At 37.7% G+C, this 22,305-nt stretch overlaps 1 protein-coding gene across 1 annotated transcript in view; it reads left to right on the forward strand.

The window, feature by feature from the left end:
• Window positions 1-22,305, forward strand: part of smyd3 (SET and MYND domain containing 3) — a 345,837-nt gene that overhangs the window by 84,355 nt on the left and 239,177 nt on the right. The window contains exons 3-5 of the mRNA XM_088626174.1: window positions 1,713-1,820; window positions 2,262-2,319; window positions 5,612-5,748. Coding sequence (XP_088482300.1) covers window positions 1,713-1,820; window positions 2,262-2,319; window positions 5,612-5,748 — 303 coding nt within the window. The remainder of the gene's footprint in view (window positions 1-1,712; window positions 1,821-2,261; window positions 2,320-5,611; window positions 5,749-22,305) is intronic.

Genomic DNA, 22,305 nt, shown 5'->3' on the forward strand with positions numbered 1-22,305 from the left:
CAGAACAACTTGCCAAATGTACACAAGAAGCGGACACGGACACCCTGCAATGTGTACTCACCAGGCAGATTGAAAATGCCAGCTCCGTCCTCCTGTGGCCTTTAAAGCCCAGCCGGCTGTCATCAAACTGTTGTTGTCATGCTTTCAAAATGAGAAAACAACCCATAATATGTCTCCTCATCACTGTGGGGTCCGTGGAGCGGAAAAGACAGTTAAGTGGCTGGCTGATCTCTGGCAAAGATGTTGGCTCATGTCAGACGTGTGACATGTGTACCTCAGAGTGAAGTAAAGCCTGTAACCTGGAGGTCATGTGGGTGATTATATCCTCCTGATGAATGCGGTGAATACTGCTGCAATACCAACACCACTGGAGAGCAACTACAGAGGAAGACATGTAGACGACTGACCTGTGAGGGAATCTACAGCTTTGAGCCATTTTCTTTGTTTTTTTATGTTGTACTTAATGTTTAAAAACTGATGAGAACATGCATATGACCTGTGAAAGGGGTGGGATGATACAGTATTGGGTACCACTGCTCCACTCAGCCACAAAATTCCAAGTGTCTTTTATGTTATGAGATGCTTCTTTTCTAGGCCTTTGAAATGGTACTTCTGTCCAATGCTTTAAATGGTGGAATATGATCAGTTTTGGACCACACTCAGTACATTTATGTTTCTGACAATCCATTATAAAAAGTGCATCTGTTTCTGTATTTGCTGTGGTAGAATGATGACATTAAATTAAACTTTGGTTAATTTCTGTAGCAATGTTTTGAAATGTGTTTTCAGTTCCTTAGCATGGAGTTGCTTTTAAAACAAAACAAATTCCAAGGTTATTGTTCTGTATGCTTTTTTGGATCCTTTGGATGAATTGTTTCGTTGTCTATTTGAAGGTACCCTAAAATAGTACTGTGGTATAGCAGAGTTCTCTACAAAAATGCTGTTTTAGGTCATATTTAGAGGGTGGCTGTAAGAACAGATTTATTGCTGTGCACTAAAAAGACTTACTGTACATTTGTAAGGCCCCATTTAGACTATTGTCCATAGTTTTAATCTTCATATTTCAAACACAATATTTTTGGACTCTGGAAGCTGTCCGGATACATTCTGGGATTTAGTGAAAACTATGACCTGATACAAGTATTCAAAATCCTTAAAGGCATTAGCAGCGTCATCCAAATGGAATATTTTCAAAATAAAACCATTCAGGGTGAAAGTGGAAAGGTAGTTAAAACAGAACAGGAAGCAAGATGTAGTTGATGCTGATACCCTGGATTCCTTCAAGAAACAGCTGGATGAGCTCCTTGGATCACTAAGTTACTAACTACCTCATGGGACAAGTGGGCCAAATGGCCCCCTGTCCTTTGTACCCTTTCTCATGTTCTTTATGTTGAAGTGACTTCTTAGTTCAGATTTGAACGACAGCTCATGAATAGTGCTGTGTCTCGTGCCTTGGCTAGCTGTTTTTTTAATCCAGTGCTGCAGGCTGCTGTGGACATGGCAGAATCTCACAAAGACTGTGCTTCGTTATAATCCGTATTTTCTCACCATGTTACAGTGCATGTGATTATGGTACTTACATGGGATTGTAATGACATTTAGCGCTCCTTTGCAAGTAGACTTGTTTAGACTGATGACTACAGTGAAAGATTTTTTTTTAAACATTCCTTATTATCTCAGATTCATCACCAGCCCATCCTCTCTTTTTTCAGAAGGCCGCTTGGTCAGAGCACAAGAGAGAATGCAAGTGCCTCCGGAGCTTCCATCCCAGAATCCCGACCGACTCCGTGCGGCTTGCCGGGCGGATCGTCTTCAAATTAGTAAGCAAAGTTAACTGTGCCCTGCTGGAGCTGCTTGCAGGGATTGTATGCTCATGTGTGTTAATTACTTACCGGTTCTTTCAGAAGGTTGCATTCTTATTTATACTCTTTTGTAAGCGCTTTGAGAAGCCACCATTAAAAGCAACATATATAAGTTTGTTATTAATATATTAATATACCAGCAATTCAAAAATAATATGCAAATAATGTATTCAAAGCGACTTGCATAGTGATGTACCATGTTCAAGGATGTAATAGCAGTGCCCCAGCTGGGATTTAAACCCACTTACCTTCCAGTTAGGAGTTCAGAGTCCTGTTCACTGCTTCTTACTATCATTGCACATCAGTGTTTTTTGGATTAAAATATGGGTGTCTGAATGCTAAATCATTCCTTGTTACATTTGCAAGAGCTAAATGAAATTCCTTACTTTCTTACAACAGCTAAACTATTCATCCTGTCCTTCAGAGGAGCTGTTCTCTTTATTGGAACATGAATCACGTAAGTGTTTAATGGACTTTTCAGACGTTTGTAATTATTTCCCCCCTCTGAACTTTGATGATTGAACGTCATCAAGAAGCACACACGTACTGTATGTCCAACAAGGTACTTCTCTTTAATGGCAAGAGACTCCACCTGTCACAAATGAGCATGGTAGAGTAAATAAATTATCTGTTAGATACTGATTAGCATAATGGCTTTTATGTTAAAATGTATTTTTTTCTGCCTATGCATATGTATGGTTTGATCTAAAAAGGTAATCGTTGGTGCTTATTACAGTATGTGCTGTCATCTTGCTTTAAATGAAGAGAGCAAAGTCCAAGTTGTATTGTTCATTCATTTACAAGCATAAATAAAAACTAAGAAATGCTTCAGTGTTTAAATACCACACTGGAGTGCAACAGGGGAGTGCAACCATTTAGTTCAGAATAGCATCTTATATACACCTTGATAGTAAATTGTATAATTACGGGGTGTCAAAAGATGTTTTGTTCATCATCCAAACTGATAGGGATCACCACACATTTTGGACACAATTCTATCATAATTCTTTCACTAGCAGAAATCTTAATCCACTTTAGCTCAAAATCAGCAGTATAATGCTTTTGAAAACCAATTAAAACTTTTTGAGGAAATGAAAAACGTTTTGAACTACAGCATAGATAAGTAACACTGTTCAATATCAATCAAGCCCTCCGACTGTGCCATTGCTGCAGCTAAAGTCTTTGTTACTTGCATGGTATGAACAGAATTCCCCATTTGAAAGTTATAAAGAAACTATACTCAACTCTGGGTTTATTTTCATTTACAGTGCCTTGCGAAAGTATTCGGCCCCCTTGAACTTTTCAACCTTTTGCCACATTTCAGGCTTCAAACATAAAGATATAAATTTTTTATTTTATGTGAAGAATCACCAACAAGTGGGACACAATTGTGAAGTGGAACGAAATCTATTGGATTTTTGAAACTTTTTTAACTAATAAAAAAATGAAAAGTGGGGCGTGCAAAATTATTCGGCCCCCTTGCGTTAATACTTTGTAGAGCCACCTTTTGCTGCGATTACAGCTGCAAGTCGCTTGGGGTATGTCTCTATCAGTTTTGCACATCGAGAGACTGAAATTCTTGCCCATTCTTCCTTGCAAAACAGCTCGAGCTCAGTGAGGTTGGATGGAGAGCGTTTGTGAACAGCAGTTTTCAGCTCTTTCCACAGATTCTCGATTGGATTCAGGTCTGGACTTTGACTTGGCCATTCAAACACCTGGATACGTTTATTTGTGAACCATTCCTTTGTAGATTTTGCTGTATGTTTGGGATCATTGTCTTGTTGGAAGATAAATCTCCGTCCCAGTTTCAGGTCTTTTGCAGACTCCAACAGGTTTTCATCCAGAATGGTCCTGTATTTGGCTGCATCCATCTTCCCCTCAATTTTAACCATCTTCCCTGTCCCTGCTGAAGAAAAGCAGGCCCAAACCATGATGCTGCCACCACCATGTTTGACAGTGGGGATGGTGTGTTGAGGGTGATGAGCTGTGTTGCTTTTACGCCAAACATATCGTTTTGCATTGTGGCCAAAAAGTTCGATTTTGGTTTCATCTGACCAGAGCACCTTCTTCCACATGTTTGGGGTGTCTCCCAGGTGGCTTGTGGCAAACTTTAGACGAGACTTTTTATGGATATCTTTGAGAAATGGCTTTCTTCTTGCCACTCTTCCATAAAGGCCAGATTTGTGCAGTGTAAGACTGATTGTTGTCCTATGGACAGATTCTCCCACCTCAGCTGTAGTTCTCTGCAGTTCATCCAGAGTGATCATGGGCCTCTTGGCTGCATCTCTGATCAGTCTTCTCCTTGTCTGAGCTGAAAGTTTAGAGGGACGGCCAGGTCTTGGTAGATTTGCAGTGGTCTGATACTCCTTCCATTTCAAGATGATCGCTTGCACAGTGCTCCTTGGGATGTTTGAAGCTTGGGAAATCTTTTTGTATCCAAATCCGGCTTTAAACTTCTCCACAACAGTATTACGGACCTGCCTGGTGTGTTCCTTGGTCTTCATGATGCTCTCTGCGCTTTCAACAGAACCTTGAGACTATCACAGAGCAGGTGCATTTATACAGAGACTTGATTACACACAGGTGGATTCTATTTATCACCATCAGTCATTTAGGACAACATTGGATCATTCAGAGATCCTCGCTGAACTTCTGGAGTGAGTTTGCTGCACTGAAAGTAAAGGGGCCGAATAATTTTGCACGCCCCACTTTTCATTTTTTTATTAGTTAAAAAAGTTTCAAAAATCCAATAGATTTCGTTCCACTTCACAATTGTGTCCCACTTGTTGGTGATTCTTCACATAAAATAAAAAAATTATATCTTTATGTTTGAAGCCTGAAATGTGGCAAAAGGTTGAAAAGTTCAAGGGGGCCGAATACTTTCGCAAGGCACTGTATTTCTGTTTCGCTGGCTTCGAAACCACACGGTTGACCTGGAGCTGTGCTGTTTCAACTATTTACATCTCAGGCACTGTTAGCATCCACAGTTCAGACTTTCAAGTCTAATAATCCCTCTCTGGTTGGCATGTCTTTGCTATGACACAGTATAACATAATACAGCTCCTGTATGGAAGGACATTAAGATTTACCTTATTTAGTCAAGGATTACAAAAGCTGGATGCTTTGAAATATTGGCTATTCAGTATACTGTGTATGATAACCAGTTGTAATCAGCTGTGGATACTCGACAGAAATTTATGAGCTGGATAATGGCACAGAAGACAGTCTTCTTGGTATTTCTGTAATTTAAATCTGAACTAACTTCTTCATTTAGAAGTTTTTTTTTCTTTAAGGTTATTGTTTTTGATAGTTGAATAATTCAAGGTTAAGAAAGTAATTGTAATTCTTTGATTGTGAGTTCAAGTATGTGTGATTATCATTTGCATAACGTGCAAATGTGTGCATTTTTTTATACAAGGGATTATTATTATCCTATGAACCCCAAAAATAAATCTTTGTTAAAACTCAGGTAAATTTGTGTCAGAAGAGATAGAAGCAAAACAAGAGCAAAACTGTTATTTGGTCAAGGCTTTCTTTGACACCTTCAGCTTCTTAATTGCTGTCGGAGAACTGCTGGCTTCAGTCAGGATGTCGGTATTTACCTGCTCGAAGACTCAGGTGATATGTGTCCTTTCTCTGTTGTCCTGACAAAATGAAAGGGGTTTGTGTCTCTAGACCGTACTTCTGCTGCTGGTTCTTTTCCCTTCCGCTTGGTCAGTGGTTGCTTTTGTGTTTTTATCCTTTGTTAGATATCAAAGAGATGAGCGAAGAAAAGAAAGAAGGCCTTGGGCACCTGGCAACAATGCTGCAGCTTTATTTAAAAGAAGAAGTTGGCGATGTATCCCAGCTGCCTCCTGGTTTAGATATTATCCACCTCTTCGCCATAGTAAGTCAGAATCAATTTTTGACTATTTGGACCCTTGTCAAGTTCCATCTCAGTCTGCATTTTTAGGCAATATCATACCAAGAAATGTTTTAGTATGTCACAGCAAAGCATTACTCTTGGATGCAAAAGATTGAAGTACAGTATTTGGTCATTTGCATTAAAAAGTTGCGTGGGGCCACAACAACTATTTTTGTTCCTACTCCTGCCTGTTGCTTATCTCTCCTCAAAAATAGCCAGGTGGCCTGTCTTGCATAATTGTAGATGGTTCCTAGTTAATTCTTAAATTAAGCTGGAAATCAGGTACTTGGTAAAGACTTAATTTATGCAGAAGACAAAAGCTTTTTATTATTGTGATTTCTAAATTCAAAGTATTCAAAGTATTCGTGAACATGTGAATGTCTTGGAGAATATCATTCTGCAATGTTTAGCAGAAACCCATAGAGAGCAAGGCAAAACTAGACCAAGTAAATCACAGTAAATCTTATTTCACTTCCACGCAGGGTTATGGACATGGTATGTAGAATTAAGCGAGAGAATATGTATAGCAATAGGGTTCTACATGATAGTAGCATAGATTTATGGCATTCTTGCATTTTAATTAAAGATTGTTAAACTGGTGTGGTGTTACTGTTTCAGATAAGGTGTGGTGATATGATTTTTACTGCTTAGGCCATCAAAAGCCTTTGTCAGAAAGAGATCTAAACATAACCTCCATTTAAGTGATTGAATACAATAAAAAAGAGTGATGTGGGTGTTAAGATATTGTGCAGTACAGGTGCAGCAAAAGGGTAGCAAATCCTTTAAAGCTCTTGGCATTAGTGTAATGTTGCAATGACCTCAGTGTTTTCAGCCGAGGCCATCTTAAATGCCAATCAGATTTATTTTAGCTGCCTACGTAATTCATACTGATTTAACCTTTAGCCATGCTTTATTTTGTAAACCTCCCTTTCAATATTTCAACAATAGTCCTCTGCAGAGATCTGTCATCTTTTATCTGAAAATGAAATACCTTCAAAGAGGAATAGTCAGCAAGCCTTATGTGTTGCGGTCCCTGCATTTACAATTAGCTTGTCATTGTGGCTTCCTGCCTTATGATCGGTTTGTGTGTGCCAGTTTCCAGTACAAGAAATGAGACTCCATAGAACTCACAGCTTGCATCTATAACCTAGGAAAAGCTGAAACGTTCTGTATAGCAGATGGAATAATGCAGTGTTGTTTTTGTATAGATAAGCCCTAGTACAGAAAGAGAAGGCGACTAATACAGTATGTACAGTAAGAGTAGGGGCGGGCCCAACATGACTTTGTGTATACTGAACTAACACTTACTACTTAAGACTGAAGCCTAGATTTTTTTTGTGAATACTGAAATATGCTTAGAGGACATGTGCTTGCATTCATTTGTTTTTACAAATTTATAGAAATAAGTATTGATAAGTTACATTTTGCTAGTGAAAAGATTGTGTCTGTGTCTCTTATCTGTAAAACCTGTTTAATTGGCCTGTTTGCTTTGTATTATCCTTGGTAGGACATTGAAAATAAATGATTATAGGCACCTCTTTGAAACACTGCATCAGTATTTGTCAATAATCAGAAATGTACTATACACACAACCAAAACTAAAATCCAGACTTTTTTCTCCTGTTCCTCCACTAAATCGTGCATGCATGTGTGTCAGGCTAGGACAAACAATCATGCTGTGCAATTTCAGAAGCAGCGTTTTGCAGGTCTTTGCATAGGTGTGACGTGATTTTTTTAAAATGTGAAAGTAAGTCTCATGTTTCATATTTTTCATATCCGTTACCCATTGCCTTTTATGTTTTTGAAAGACAGGTAGACATTTTAGAACTGTAGAATGTTTTCATTCCCAGATTCCGTCAGAAAAGATGGAAAACAGTTCTTTAATCCGCACGGACAAAGTTATAATGGGATATGTCAGCCCATGTGGAACAAATGAATAGTCTAAATTGATTTTTTTTGTACTGCATTTCTTTCTTTTCCCCTTAAAATCTATTGCTTTAAATAATGCATTTATAAATACTGTATGCCAGTACTTTTGAAAGTCTATTAAATACATTTAAATAATGCATTAATTTACATTTAAATGTATTTCTGGCACAAAATGACAGCTATTTATGTAAAATGCAAGCCACATTACATATTATATCTGAACCAGATTAATGTTTTACAAATGTATTTAATTATATTTTCAATTGTTATTCAGCATGCAAAACTGAACTGTCTAAAGCAAGACGAATGATTTCAAATACTGTAACTTTTTTCAGTATGATCTGCAGTCTCAGTCATGACGTATCCATGTGGTTTCAGAAAATCTATAATAATAAGCAGTTGTTACTCACATGGATTGTACTCTACTCCATGTTGGCATAATTGCCTTTTGGAAGATTATGGATTTTGTTTGTCTGCTTAACCGTATATGCCACAGGAACATGATGGTGATTTAGTTGGTTTATCTTTTCATTTTTTTATATGGGAATAAAGTCTACGTCTAAAATGTAGCTTGGGATAGGTTTTATTTTTCATTTCCCTCTCTTTACTGGGAGATTTTGCAAATGCGAAGGTGCAGTGAAATCATTCTAAGCTTGCGGCAAATTGGAGGAGAGCAGGTCTGCCCCATTTATAAAGGAACACATGAGTGAGGGCCTCTTCCTTAGGAGTTATTTTATCAAAGGAATCCATCATCTCTGTATCACGGCTTGCAGGAGAGAGAGAAAACCTCTGTCAATATTAAAAGCTTCAGAGGCATGCTTCCGAGGCAGTGATGGATGAAGGGAAATATGATTGGACAGGCTTGTAAATACAGGATGTCAAACCTGGTCCCAACTGACCAGTTCCTGCTTTTTGTGACATCAATGCCACATCAAATCCCAGCTCTTATGCCTCAGAATTTTCTCCCCATCCACAGTAAAGGGCTTTATAAGCAGGAAAACACAAAGGTGGAACTTGACCATCTGAAAACAGATGTGGCCCTGACTTATACTCAAAAAGAGCAGCTACATATATTGAAATAAGATTTTGATTGGTTATGGTGTATTGACACTCATTCATCGGAAAGTAGCATTTGAAAATAATCCTAGGATAAAGGAAAAGAAACAATCAATTGAAAATTTTAATATACAGTATGTGAAAGACTAACTATTAAATATCACTAAAATATTGACAAACCATGTTGGCCAATGTGGAACATGAAAGCCAGCATCAGTGAACATGATACGTTATTAGCTTTATTATTTCCAATATGTTTTCCCCTTCTTCCATCACAGTGGACAGAAATTACATTTATTACTCCCGCCATGCTGCCTACCTGTCTTGAAAGATGGGAGCTTTATCAATAACGATCCTTTTTTGTTGAAGGAGTTATACTGTATGTACTAATTCCATGATCATTTTAGGACATAATATTGTTGTAATTTATTTTGTTATAGTTTTGTTAATATTAATAGTAATGGCCATTTGATAAACATTTCTTTAGCTTGTATTAACGTGGCATCACATTGAGCTACTGCAGTATTCCTTACAGTGGGACCTTAGTTTTTTACCGTATTTATAGCTACAGACCAGTAGGGAAGATTCTGTAAGTTGCCCCGAGTGGCACATTTTTGTAGCACACCATTTTCCTTAACCACTACAGATTTATATTGAGAGCAAAATTGAAATGATCATTAGTGTTGATATCAATATTTATAGTTGATTTAGAAATGTTATACTGTACAGTTCCACACTAAGGCAACATTAGCTTTCAAGTACAGTACATACAGTTTTGTCAATTTATTGCTGACATGACATGTGTCTAAGTAGGGTTTAAACACTGATTTTTAGTGTTGTTTGGTTTGGCCTGTCCTAGTTATAGGGCGATCAGAGTTGAGGCCCTCTACTGTCCTTGACCTCAGAGGGGGAGAGTAAGAGGAGGTCTCTTTCTTAACCTGTTACAAGGTGACATAGCTTTAAATTCTCCTGAGATGGAGAGCTGGCCTTTTGGCATAGTGGAATTCACTGTTATCTGTAGGAAGAGCTTTGTGGCCTTGGCCTCGAAGTGTACTTGAGAAAGAGCATCTGAAGCCTGGTACAGTAAGAGACAAGATGTCATTGTCACACATTCAAAGCATTGGATGGGAAAAACTGTACTGTTCTTGCAGTTGTCAGTGTGATTCATGCCGCAGATTATTAAATACTGCTGCTTATGAACACATACAGTATTTTAATTTGGGTTGTGATTCCCAACCCAAATCCATCCTCTCAGAAGATTTTTTTTTCAATTTGACGCTAGATAATTTTCAATAGCATAAAAACACTGAAAGTAAATAAATGCCTCTGGAATATTTCACATTGAGCGATGTACATAGAGGTGGAATGTTTCTTGATTTTTTTTTCTTGTTAATAACTTGTAGGCTATTTCCACCCTTGTTGGGATAAATTTAAAACGTTAGCGTTTTGAAACAGATGTGCTTTATCAGAGCTGTGGCAGACAGATGAGGAATCAGCCTTGTTCTGGGAGGAGGGGGAGGAGGAGTTTCAGAATAATGGGAAATGTAGCATGCAGGGCTGTGCTGAGTGTGATTTATTTCCCTTTAGTGGCAGAGGTAATAACTGCTCTTTTTTCTTGCCTTTTCCAGCCTCCTTTCTTCCATCGTAAGCACTGCATGTGCATTTTCCTCATATCCCTGAAGGCTCAAATCAGTAATTTTTAATGTTTGGTTTAATGTTTCTGTTATGTCTTGCAAAGGCTTTTGCAATAGTGATTGTGTGGGATGGAGAAACACAATTGAAATGTCTCTCATAACAATAACAAGCACTTGCTAAGTGAGTGCTAATGAATTACAATTAGTTTTTTTTTAAATATTGGGAATCACTCAATTTCTTTGTTTTACTGTGCAGTGTTTGAGAATTAATGGTTATTTCCATCATTTTTGCTCCCATTACTTTCTAAGTTCTAAGTCACAGGTACAGGAGCATCTGGGAAGGCTGAGAACAATGAAGTAAGATCTCGAAAACTTGCCTGTGCTGCACTGCTGAGATTAATGGTTTGAGGAGGGGGGGGGAGGGTCTTCAATGTAATGGGCTTTGAGCACAGCTCAAAGGAGTTGAAGCCCCATGTTATTAAACATACCTAAGTGAAATGAATGAATTAGCAGTAGGTGTTATGGCAAGGATTATTAAGCCTTGAAGCCTTTCAGGTGCTTCTGTATTTCCTATTGATACTTCAGCCTCTTTTTTTCCACACATACAATTATTTCTCTTAGAATACTATGCTTATCACAATAAACACCAGACTTTTAGGATTAATATTTCTCATTTTACCTACATTTTTTTTTATTCCCACCTTCCATAGGGGTTGGGATCTTTTTTTTTTTATTACAGTGGGGCCTAGACCAGCATTTTAGAAGGAACTGTTTGACAGATACAGTATGCTTATTTTTTGACACTGTGGAGAATTTAAATTGAAAGGACTGTAGTTACCATGGGGCAGTCACTAGAGGGTAGTAAAGAGACTGCTAAAAGACCTTTGTGTAAAGCCCTCATTTGCAAAATGTAAAATTGAGTGAATGTCAATGTTAATCGATGTTCACATCGATTTATTTTGTATACAGATGTGTCTGTTTCATAAGGTATGGTCAATAGAGCAAGAGAGACTGGTTGTGGTGGCAGCAGCCATATTGCAAGTGGTTTGGTGGTTTGGTTTGATGTCCTAGACTGTTGAGCAAATACTTTCAGAATAAGTTCAAACTGGGTAGAGGTATTTTGCCATTTGTTTTTGATACAGCCTTTTGATTTACTTTCAACATGATCCTCCTGGATCCTTTCAATTTCCATGCTGTCTTGAGTATATTTTAATTTGCGTAAATCCCCAAACTGCTGTTCTGAGTAGGGTATGTGCTGTATGTAGCAAAATATATGGATATACATATACAGCCTTGCAAAAGCATTCAACCTCTTTCAGAGGTTCTGTTTCCTTTTATTTAAAACTTGCTATCATGACCCTCTGAAGTATCATTTCCTGTCATATACACAATTTTCTTTACAAATTTTTTCAAAGCCAAAAAATGCAAATAGATAATATAAAAGAAAAATGGTCAAAAAAAGTCAGGATTGCATAAAGAATCAAACTCTTTGATGTGGCAAACCTAATCCTTCGGATGAGACGTACCTGTAAGACCGAGGTCCTGACTCTCTGTGGTCATTAAAAAATGCAGGGTTTTTCTCGAAAAGAGTAGGGGTGTTACCCCAGCATCCTGGCCACATTTCCCTTTGGCCTTTATCAATTATGGTCTCCTAATAATCCCAATCTCTCGATTGGCATCATCACTCTGTTCTCCTCCTCACTGATAGCTGATGTGTGTTGAGAGTACCAGTGCACTATAGTTGCTGTCGCATCATGCAGTTGGGGCTGCACATTGGTGGTGGTGGAGGGGAGTCCCCATTACCTGTAAAGTGCTTTGAGTAGAGTGTCCAGAAAAGCGCTATATAAGTGTAAGGAATTATTATTATTAAATTAATTTACTGCACAAAACCCTAAAAAGCCGCACAATTAGCTGAGTGGACTCTGAGTGCAATAATAGGTGTTCACATTATTTCAGAAAAAATACACTGATGTCTGCAAGTTCCCTCAGTCAGGTGGTAAGTTTCTGTGAGGTGGCTGTGAGAGAAACCCAACATCTTGGCTCAGAATGTGGGCCCAGAGGTGGAGCCTTGAGCCAGGATGGCCATCTGCTAATTGAGAGAGTCTGTTTGATGAGGCGCAGCTGGTCTGAATGCATAATTAGTACTAAGGGAGAGTGAAATTCCACATGAGGGAAAGAAGCTGTTGGGATAGGCTCTGTGTGGCATTAGCCACTCCTCTGGGCTAATTAAGGGGCTTATAAGACCAGCTGGGTGCAAAAAGGTTTCAGTCTGTGTCTGGGTCCCAGTCAGAAACGAGAGAGTGAGAGCTGTAGTGGGCTGTTCTCATTAGTAGTGGATTGAGCTGGCTTACAGGCCTGTGGGAGTGAATGTACAAGGGATGCTTGAGGAAATACATTTTAGTCAGTACTAAGAGGCATGACAGGAGCTTTATATGCCAGGCTGAAGTTGACTGCTGAGGAGCAGGGAGGGCCAGGTAAATCGGGGCTGATGATAGACACTGGGGCATGGAGTTGGGCATTGCTTGGCAGTGTAGTCTCCTCCTATCGGTGAGAGAGGAGTCTAGATAGTGTTGTTTGAGTTCTGAACCCTCCTTATGTCTTAACATCAGCTGTCAAATGGGTGATCTCTGAATGTGGGTAATGAGCGAGGGAGAAAACAACATACTGGCTTCTGCTGTTTCTGGGTGCAGGTCTTGATTATAAAGTGGTGTTGCTGGCCAAAATGGATCAGCTGGGAAAGATAGTGGTTGTTAGTGGAGATCTAGTGCCTGGTGAAGAGCCAAGAGAAAAGTGGTATTGAAGTGATTAAGCTAAAATGTACGTAAGACAGGGCATCCCAGAGATAGTACAATTATGCAAGTACCTAGTGATAATTGGATAGCTTGGTTCAAGCTAAACAGTTCTGGACCTTGGGTGCTGGTTTCAATGAAAGAGCTTTCAAAACAACTTGGGGGAAACATTAAATTCCTTAATAGCTCTTTGAGCATGGTGACTTCAATCATCAAGATGTAGAATGCATACTGTATCATGACACCCTGACACTGCCTAGATCAGGCTATCCCACCAAAGTGAGCAGCCATCCAACTAAGAAACCTATTAGGAATACTACTGTGAGGCCAACAGTGGCTTCGAGTTACAGCGTTCAGTGTCTGAAATGTCTGACTCCACAGCATCGTGGTCACTCCAAAAAGAGGAGTTGTATAGAACTGAAATATAAAACCATCTCCACTACTGCACAGTGCTTGCACCTGATATTGCAAACATGTCACAAAAGGATTTGTGGCCATATGAGAGAAAATTGGAGCATTTTGATCCAAATGCATCGCATCATATCTAATGGACACCCAACATCACGTATCACTCAGTCAACACAATCCCTACTGTCAAGAATAGTGGTGGCTGTATTCTGCTGTTTCGTCTGCTCGTAAGCAGGCACTGTGAAGCTTTTCAAGATAGATGGGACCACAGATGGAGCAATGTACTGGTGAATCTTAGAGAAACTCCTCTTTCAGATTCAAAACTAGGACAACAAATAATCTTTCAGCAGGACAGTAATCCAAAGCTACAGTGGAGTAAGAAATTAAGAAGGTGAATGTCATTGAGTGGCCCATTCAAAATCCAGACTTGAATTCTATTGAGAATCCAAAAAACATCTCTGCTGTCCATAAGTGATACTCAAGCAGCTTGAGAGTTCTTGAGTAAATGTGTCAAGGAAAATGGCCAGTATGCAAATTGGTAAAGACTTACCCAAGAAGATGGCTGTAACTGCTGCCAAAGACAATTTCACTAAATAATTCACAAGTTCACAAGTATGAGTGCTTATATAATCATTAGATTTCAGCTTTTTTCTCTTTTTCTCACTGACATTTACTGTAACTTGCAGTGTCTTACCTTCAGAAGTCTTCAGTTTGAGCAAGCAGGTTTTGAATACAATATTAAGTATAAAATATGTGTATGCATCATTATGTAATTTTACAAAATGGGATACCATGGTACAGCAAGGGCACCTAAAGCTGGAATCCTTAAGGGTCTACGATGGCAATTAAGGCAGCTTCAGAGTTTCTGCACTTGAACTGCACTTGACCCTGTTGATGTTGACTCCCTGGTCAGGTTGCACAGTGAAATTGAGGGGGTGAACTGTTACAATATACACAAAGAAAGAACGGAGAGATCATAGATTTACTAGTGATAAAATGGAGAACTTTTTATCAAACTTAGTTAAGAGTTGTTAGAAAAAAATATTAAAGCAACACTGCAATTAGATTTTAGAATACTGTGGCAAACTCCATCGTTTCACATACAGGTGATTGTACAGTATTAAAACAAGCAAACCAAACAAGCAAAGATACCTGAAGAAAGGCCGAAACATTGTGTTTTCTTTCTTCTCTTTTCAGCATGGAATAAACCTATTACTTGTTCCAAAGAAACACAAATATCAGTTGATATAGTCAGTACTTTCTGAAAGTGTTAAAATGTGTTATTTGTAAATTGTCCTTGACAAAATCTCCCTTGGTATGTTTTGGTATCTGCTTGATACCTTTCTCCTATTCTCGATACCTTTCTTCAACTGTCGCTCTGATTTGTTTCATTCCTGTCTGAGTTTTTGTTCATACTGTAGTATCACTGCCTGCTCTAGGCAGAAACTTAATTGTACTCGGAATGCATCGTAATATGGATTTTATCTGTTTGCAACATGAGGAATCACTCAAAAAAGGCTATTAGTTTTTCATGTGTGACATTGCTATGAGCTGAGAAGTTTGCTGTACTGATCAATGCAATCGTGCACATAGAGTAATATAGGTGCACATCTATGCATTTAATTTATTTTTATTACACTACCATGGTTTTTAATAACAATAAACTTTATTTTATATAGTGCCTTTAAAGGTGGTTTCTCAAAGTGCTTTACAGAATGACAACATTTCTTTCTTTGTACAGTATGTATTTGTAAGACAACTACTTCTTAGTTGACTTGAAAGGCAAAAAGAGCTGAAAAGTAAAAATTCCTAGAGGCAAATAAGGTACAATGTTGACTGGGTAGGATGGGGCTGGTCAGTGGATCCATTTTTCCTGTGTTGTTGATGTCTGTTTGTTATGCCGTGAAGGTCTATGTCAGTTTTTTCCTACATGAAAGCTCAGGCTTTGCTTCTTCCACTTGTAGTTCAAACGCACATGGAGGAATGGTGATATTATTTGTCTTTTCATCTCCCTAAGGGGTGTGTAGCTCTGTCTGTTGGAGTGAAAACAACTGAGATTTCAGGATTTGTGGATATGAAAGGGCATACAGTACGTATTTGGCGAGTCCGACTTTTTTTTAAATAGGCTTTCATTTTGTTTCTGCGTTCTTGGCATCATGGTGTACAGAATATTACCTACTGTAAGTACTGTAGCAAAGGCATATGTTTTTTCTCTTTAGATCCGGATCTGTGGTGGACAAGATTGTAGCCCAAGGTTAATACTCCCACAACCTGAGTTTTAGGTTGGGGAGGAATGTGATGAATTTCCCTGTTTTTGAGTTGAATCTAATATGTTATATTAACTTTCACATGACTGATGGAGCCTTGGGGTATATGCTCAGAACTGTGTCTGCCCTGGGACCAGGAAGTTCAAGTTTAATTCCCCCTTACTTCCTCTCATGCAGAGTGTTGGGTACTAATGTAAAATTCCAGTTATACTTCAAACAAATACGGCATTTACATGTCTTACAGTAATCACAGCTTTTCCTTTAAGGAACTCCAGACCTGCACAAGTTAAATTAGAATGTTAAATTTTCATATGGAGGACATATATGACGTTATCGGAACCCTATTTTTGTTGTTCAGGTTGTATTTGCATTGTGTTTGAATGACTGTCATGGATCATCAGATATTACATTAGGTCACATGGATTTACAGTGGAAAGGAAAACGGCTCCTACAGGTGTAATTTAACATTAACAAGTTTTTCACAATTTTCAAAAGTCATGTTCTGTGTTGCCAATGTATTCCACAGTGTTTCTACATGTTTGGCTCTCATGTAAAATTCGATGAATATCATTCAAACAATGTCATTTCTGAATGTGCTTGACTGCACACACTAGACTAGGCCAGGTTCTCTCTCAAAGTCATTCACCTTAACATGCTGCATTATGAAACTTCAAATTTCTTGGTTGCTTAAGTTACATGTGTTTGTAACATTTTTATATTAAAGTGTTGTAGGCTTATCAATAATAGTGGAACAGTACCCTATGGAAATTGTAGGCATATGTACCTGAATAAAGTTGATTGATCACAGCCTTTGGCACCCATATGAAAGTTTTGACATTTCATTCTGGTCTTAAGTTTTAATGGTTAATTTTTCAGTAAAATTAGCTGATCATTCCATGAGTGCAGATGTGGTCGGGGTTCTAGTAACCTAAATAGGAAAAGCAATTTAAAACACGACCGAGTGACTAAGCCTCTGTTTGTCTGCTTCCAGCTATACTGTATTTTTATTTTGCTATTGTTAATTTTTCAAGCAAATGCTTTTTTCAAGTGCCCTTTTGGATGTTTGTTTTAGAAATTCTTATTTTTAATCTGCTTTTGATTTTGATCGAAGTCATTACTGCAGAAAATTATTCCACATCTTTGAAGCTCTCGGGAACAAAAAGAAAGCCAATCAACATCACACAAAAGCTAAATCCCATAAAGAGAAGAAAGGCCTAATAACTCTTATCAGGGCCATAATCACAGCTAAACATTTGCTTTGCATTATTGAATAGTGATGAGTAGGTTTTTCAGATCATTAGATAAAAAACTTTCAAAGCTTTAAAATTATTTTTTGATATAATGAAGATCCAGACTATTTGAGTTCATGTGACAAACATATTCATAAAATAAGAGTGTCATTCTTATTCGGTTCCGGTGTGATGAACCTTTTGAACTATTTACTTACTTTCTTTATCATATCCTTACCTCCCCTTGTACCTGTAGCATTGGATAATACATTATCAGTGTCTGGACCTAGGTTTAGAATATTCAGGGAAAAAGCAGCCTCATAATTTATCCAGTCAACCCACACTCTTCTAGCTAGTCATGTAAATTTGGTGCAATGTGTTCACCATCCTCTTGGCACAATGGTACAGGAGTCTTTAAGGATAAGCTGGTGTTAGTATTAAAAGAAAAACAAAGGAAAATGAGTGCTGAGTCATAGTCTGGTCAGCCTACAGTATTGTTTGTGTTCATTTTCAAAGACGTTATCCTCACAGATGAAAATCTGTATCAACCTGAAAAAAAGACAATTTACAGTATAAGTCTATTTTTATTTTGAGTGGCTTTTCATGCTTCTCAGTAATCTCTAAAAAGCTTCATTACAAAATGGGTGTACTAAAAGTCTACTAAAATATACATTGAGAGACCGTAAAAATTACTAATTTGTATTTTTTATACCTTGCAATACAAGCTGGTGCAAACAAGCTGTGGACAAAACAAATCACTTTTACAGTTTAGCCATTTCCAACAAAAAATCTGTTTACTGGAAGCTAAGAGTTTCTAAGAAGCTGTACAGAAAAACACAGGATGGCTTATTAAGTAGAGAAATAGCTCTAAGAGAACCAGTTGTGTGAGAACAGTCGGTACAATAAAGGTAGCATGTTAATAGAAAACCAAAAAGTACAGATACAGTATGTGCCTGTGTCACTTTTTTACTTTGAGTAGTAGGTAGTGGCTTCTCTGACTGTTACTGGGGCAGAGTGAGGGTTTAATATAACTGCATGATCCTTTCCTGATGGCAATTTCTTTAGTCATAGGCATGTACAATATTGCACATTTTACAGATTATAAAAGTATTTCCACAGACCAGAGAAGGAATCTGGATCAGGGATGTGTATGGCAGGTTAGAAGATCAATCATTGTTTTTTTTTGCCTTTAAATTGAAATGACGGTCTCTACAACAGGCACACCCAGCCCTCCTCTGGGAGAGCCCTAATCCAGTCGCCAATAAATCAGCAATTTCTAAAAACTTGGCTAGAATAATAAAAATTTTTTTTTGAATTAGTCCATTTAAAATTCTTCTGGTACAGGAATCGACAGCCTTCAGGAACCAGAGCTCCCTAAACGCAGCACATTATTTGCTTAATTCCTCAGTCAAATGTTTTACCATTCTTTTGTAACTGGTGATTTGGGGTTGATCTACTGTACATGTATAAGTCTTTAGATTTGGCCTGTCCAGGGTCAGGGTTGGAAATGTCAGATCTACTGTACACAGTCCTAAACTGATAACTGCTACTGTCCTAAATAACAGAGGTTTGTAGAAAATATATATAATGTCCTTTGGGGTAAGTTCACACATGGCCTCCTATCTATGCACTGGGCTGAATAAATGACCATCCCAGGAAGCTACAGGGAACACCCTGAGTGAGCTTCCCCTTCACATAGTCCAGAAAGTCCCTTATCTCAGCATGTACCACCATGATGGTGTGATTTCTGAGGTGTTCTCTGTTCTAACAAACCTGACGTTTCAATTCATCTGCTTGTTTTACAACAATGCCAAGACATGCTTGAACTAAGCAAATGTGCTGCCCTTTTTTAAATGCAGGAGATTGGATTCCTACTGTATATTAATGTAGTCACAAACTAATATACTGTACAGTAGATGAGTAACTTGGTTTTACATTTCCATGCTGGAGGTACAGTAGCTGGCTTGATTGTGTATTATACTGTAACATGAAAAACAACTGTGGTTTTATGAAAGGAAAGGTAGAGTCTTATGAAAGAATGTTGATAATATGCCTGTTTCCATGCATTAGCATTTACTGCATCATTTATTACTGATTCATGTTAGTCACTTTCAAGGCTTTGCACAGAGCGTTTTCAATGTCATGCACTCTACAGTAGGGGACACTTAAGTAGATTTAAAATTTAAAATTAATTCCAAAAATATCATTAGATCAAGAAAATGTCAGTAGCCTTCTGCGTTTGTCTGTCTCCATTTTTCTATACAATTACTTTCTGCACACTAACTGTACATGCCTTTAAAATCCTACATCTTATTGCTCATAAAATGCTTGAGTAAACCTACCTGCGATATCAGCTACAAGGTCCTCAGTGTAAGATCAGGGTGCTGAACCAATTCCACATCAAAACTAGTGTTTGCAAAAGCACTTGACACTCTCTTTGTAACATGTTCCAATGAGCTCATTTACATCTGGCAGCCTGAAGGCTGGTTTCAGTGTTAGATGGATACTAATAATCACTTTGAGCACAAGCAAGCTGTGCTGTATGTGAAAGTAAACATGTAGAGGCTCATGATTAAATTGCTAATTTTATTTCCAAACTAATAAAAATGCATGGATGAAATTAATAATAAATGAATAAGGGAATATTGTTTACACTTACTGTATATTTTTTGATGGTACTCCTTTATCTTAGTTCTTAGAAATGTTATATTGCAGTACCTTGCATATTTAAAAAAACTGATTTGTAGTTAGTTTTATTTATGTACTATACCACTCTAAGTACTGTAACTAGAACAGTCAAGGTAAAAATAACCAGGTACTGTATGTCCTAATTGGATATTTCTTCAGTACTGGCCATCCTACTGAGGCTCTGAAGGCACGCTTTAATATCCTTAGGGAATCAAACAGGAAAAAGCCTGAATTAGAGGCTGATAATTAATTAAAATGTAATCCAAATAAATTTCATTCAGATTCCATAGGAGTTAAGAAATAAGGGCTACATAATTAAAATTTACGTTTCTTGAAAGATGCATGTTCAGCTACTTGGTGTCATGTCATCTAAGATTCGCAGTAGTCAAGAAAGCCAAACTCCCTTCATTCTTTGTAGTGTAAATGAAACTGAGTAAGTTTTTTTTTTAAACATGCCTTATTAGCTTACAAGCCTTAGCTGGTCCTTCAATTTCAGATTCTGAAATGTGTAGTTTTGCCAGCATTGAAGGTCTTATTGGGACCTACAGTATCATCAAAAACTACCAGATACTGTTAATTGAATCTTAGTTTTCCTGCCTTCTTTACTCTTATGTGTCAGACCTAAAGTCACAAACTACTGAGATGCATTTGACAACTTCAGCATTCACAACTAGTATTCCCAGCGTTTTTATAAATCCTTGGAAAGTCAGAAGGGTACAGCTTGTAAAAGAAGGTAAGATGTGTAAATATTAAATATCCATGCATTGGTAGACATGGAACAACCTGCTCTACAGTTAGTGGTATGAAATTACATTGTCAAATTTGCTGTTAGGAGTGTTGGACGGCAAACTAAAAGGTGAATGGGAAAAGAGGCAGCAGACATCAGATTTAATTAAAATGTGAAATAAAGTATCATTTTTATGTTACTAAGTGCAAGCAGAGCATTTTGTGCTTTTTGAATATTAGAAGAAACAGTTTTATGATGCATGGACTGTGCTAAACAAATGTATCAGTCTGCTGTATTCTCAAAGCTTTGTTCCAGGCATTCAGTACAGAATGTGAATAAGTACTTTGTCTATCTTGTTAAAATAAACTTTTTCTGATATCTATAAATGAAAATTAAAATTGTTTTATTTGATTTAATATCACATTTTATTAAAATTAAAAATATGTATTCTCTGTAAATGGTCTAATTAAAGAAACCTAACTGCTTAGGCTGTGGCTTTTTATTGAACAAATCAGATTTTTTGTATAAATCTAGTATTAGAAGGTAATATATTTTAATTAGATTTACATGTAATTTAAATATAAATCTAATAATTTTAGATTTCCATGTAAATGAGCCCAAACAGCCTACAAGATTGTACCATACAGCGTTAAGCTGCCCATCCATGTTGTTGAACCCTGTACCACTGCTTCTTCCAAGAAATGGCTGGATGAAATCCTGAGATCAATTACCTACTAGCTGCCAAATGAGCTGGATGGGCTGAGTGGTTTCTTACCATTTGCAGACTTTGTTCTTGTTAAGTGTGACCAGTGAGGTTCTGCAGTCACAAGAACCCTTTTATGAGAGGAGACGTATTTTTCCTTATGTACGTTTTCTTGATTAAGAATGAAATTGCCATAAAAAATCCATCACAATTACTCCCAGTTAAATTTGTAGCAGAGCTAAATTGTTCATTTAGCAAGGATTATGAAATGTTTATCAGTATTAAACATTTGTTGCACACAGTAATTAAAAACAAAAACATGAATGCTTCATTTACAAGTTCATTTTCTTTCTGTAATATACGAAATCCAATTATAAAATATTCAAATCCTATAAGGCCTCAGACTACTGTAAACCGTGATTGAGAAATAAGTAACTTTTTCCTGGTCTGTAGCCATACAGTATATTGTACCTCTACATACTGTAACTACTAATAAGGAAAGACTCCCCAGCCCCCACACGCAACACCTATTTCAGTACTATTCCTATGAGCCCTTTCTTCTGGTTGTTGTTCTGTTTGCCTTCTTTAGTACCGCACTAATATCCCATAACCACCTGCATCATGTTTTTGCACTGTGGCAGCATCATTCTTCGGACAAGGTTTTTTGCATGTCTGGACATTCCCAGAAAAGGCTCAGGCATGGATTCTGGAAGTCCAAGATGGAATGAGGCATATGATGATGCTTTACAAAGGTTAGCCCTTGAAGCCATGCTCTGTACTCTGGTTTTTGTTCGAACAAAATAAGTGCTTAATTTAGAAGCTCAATATACAGTAGGTAGGTAAGGGCCCGAACTAGCTCTGTTGATAGAGCATGAGACTCATAATCTCAGGGTAATGGGTTCATGTCCCACATTAGGGGCCAGGTCCTCCATGTTGGAGGTTGAGCACAAGGCAAACAACCCTGTCCCGTAAAAAAACTAATGTTACAGAAAAAACAACAGGATGTTGCTTCCCCTACATGCCAGAAGACATAATTGGCAAACATCCATCCCTATACTGTAGGTATGTTATATATTTAGCTTTATTATATAGGTTAAATATTAAACATC

This window comes from Lepisosteus platostomus, chromosome 3 (genome assembly GCF_059453375.1).
Source record: "Lepisosteus platostomus isolate fLepPlt1 chromosome 3, fLepPlt1.hap1, whole genome shotgun sequence".
NCBI lineage: Eukaryota > Metazoa > Chordata > Actinopteri > Semionotiformes > Lepisosteidae > Lepisosteus > Lepisosteus platostomus.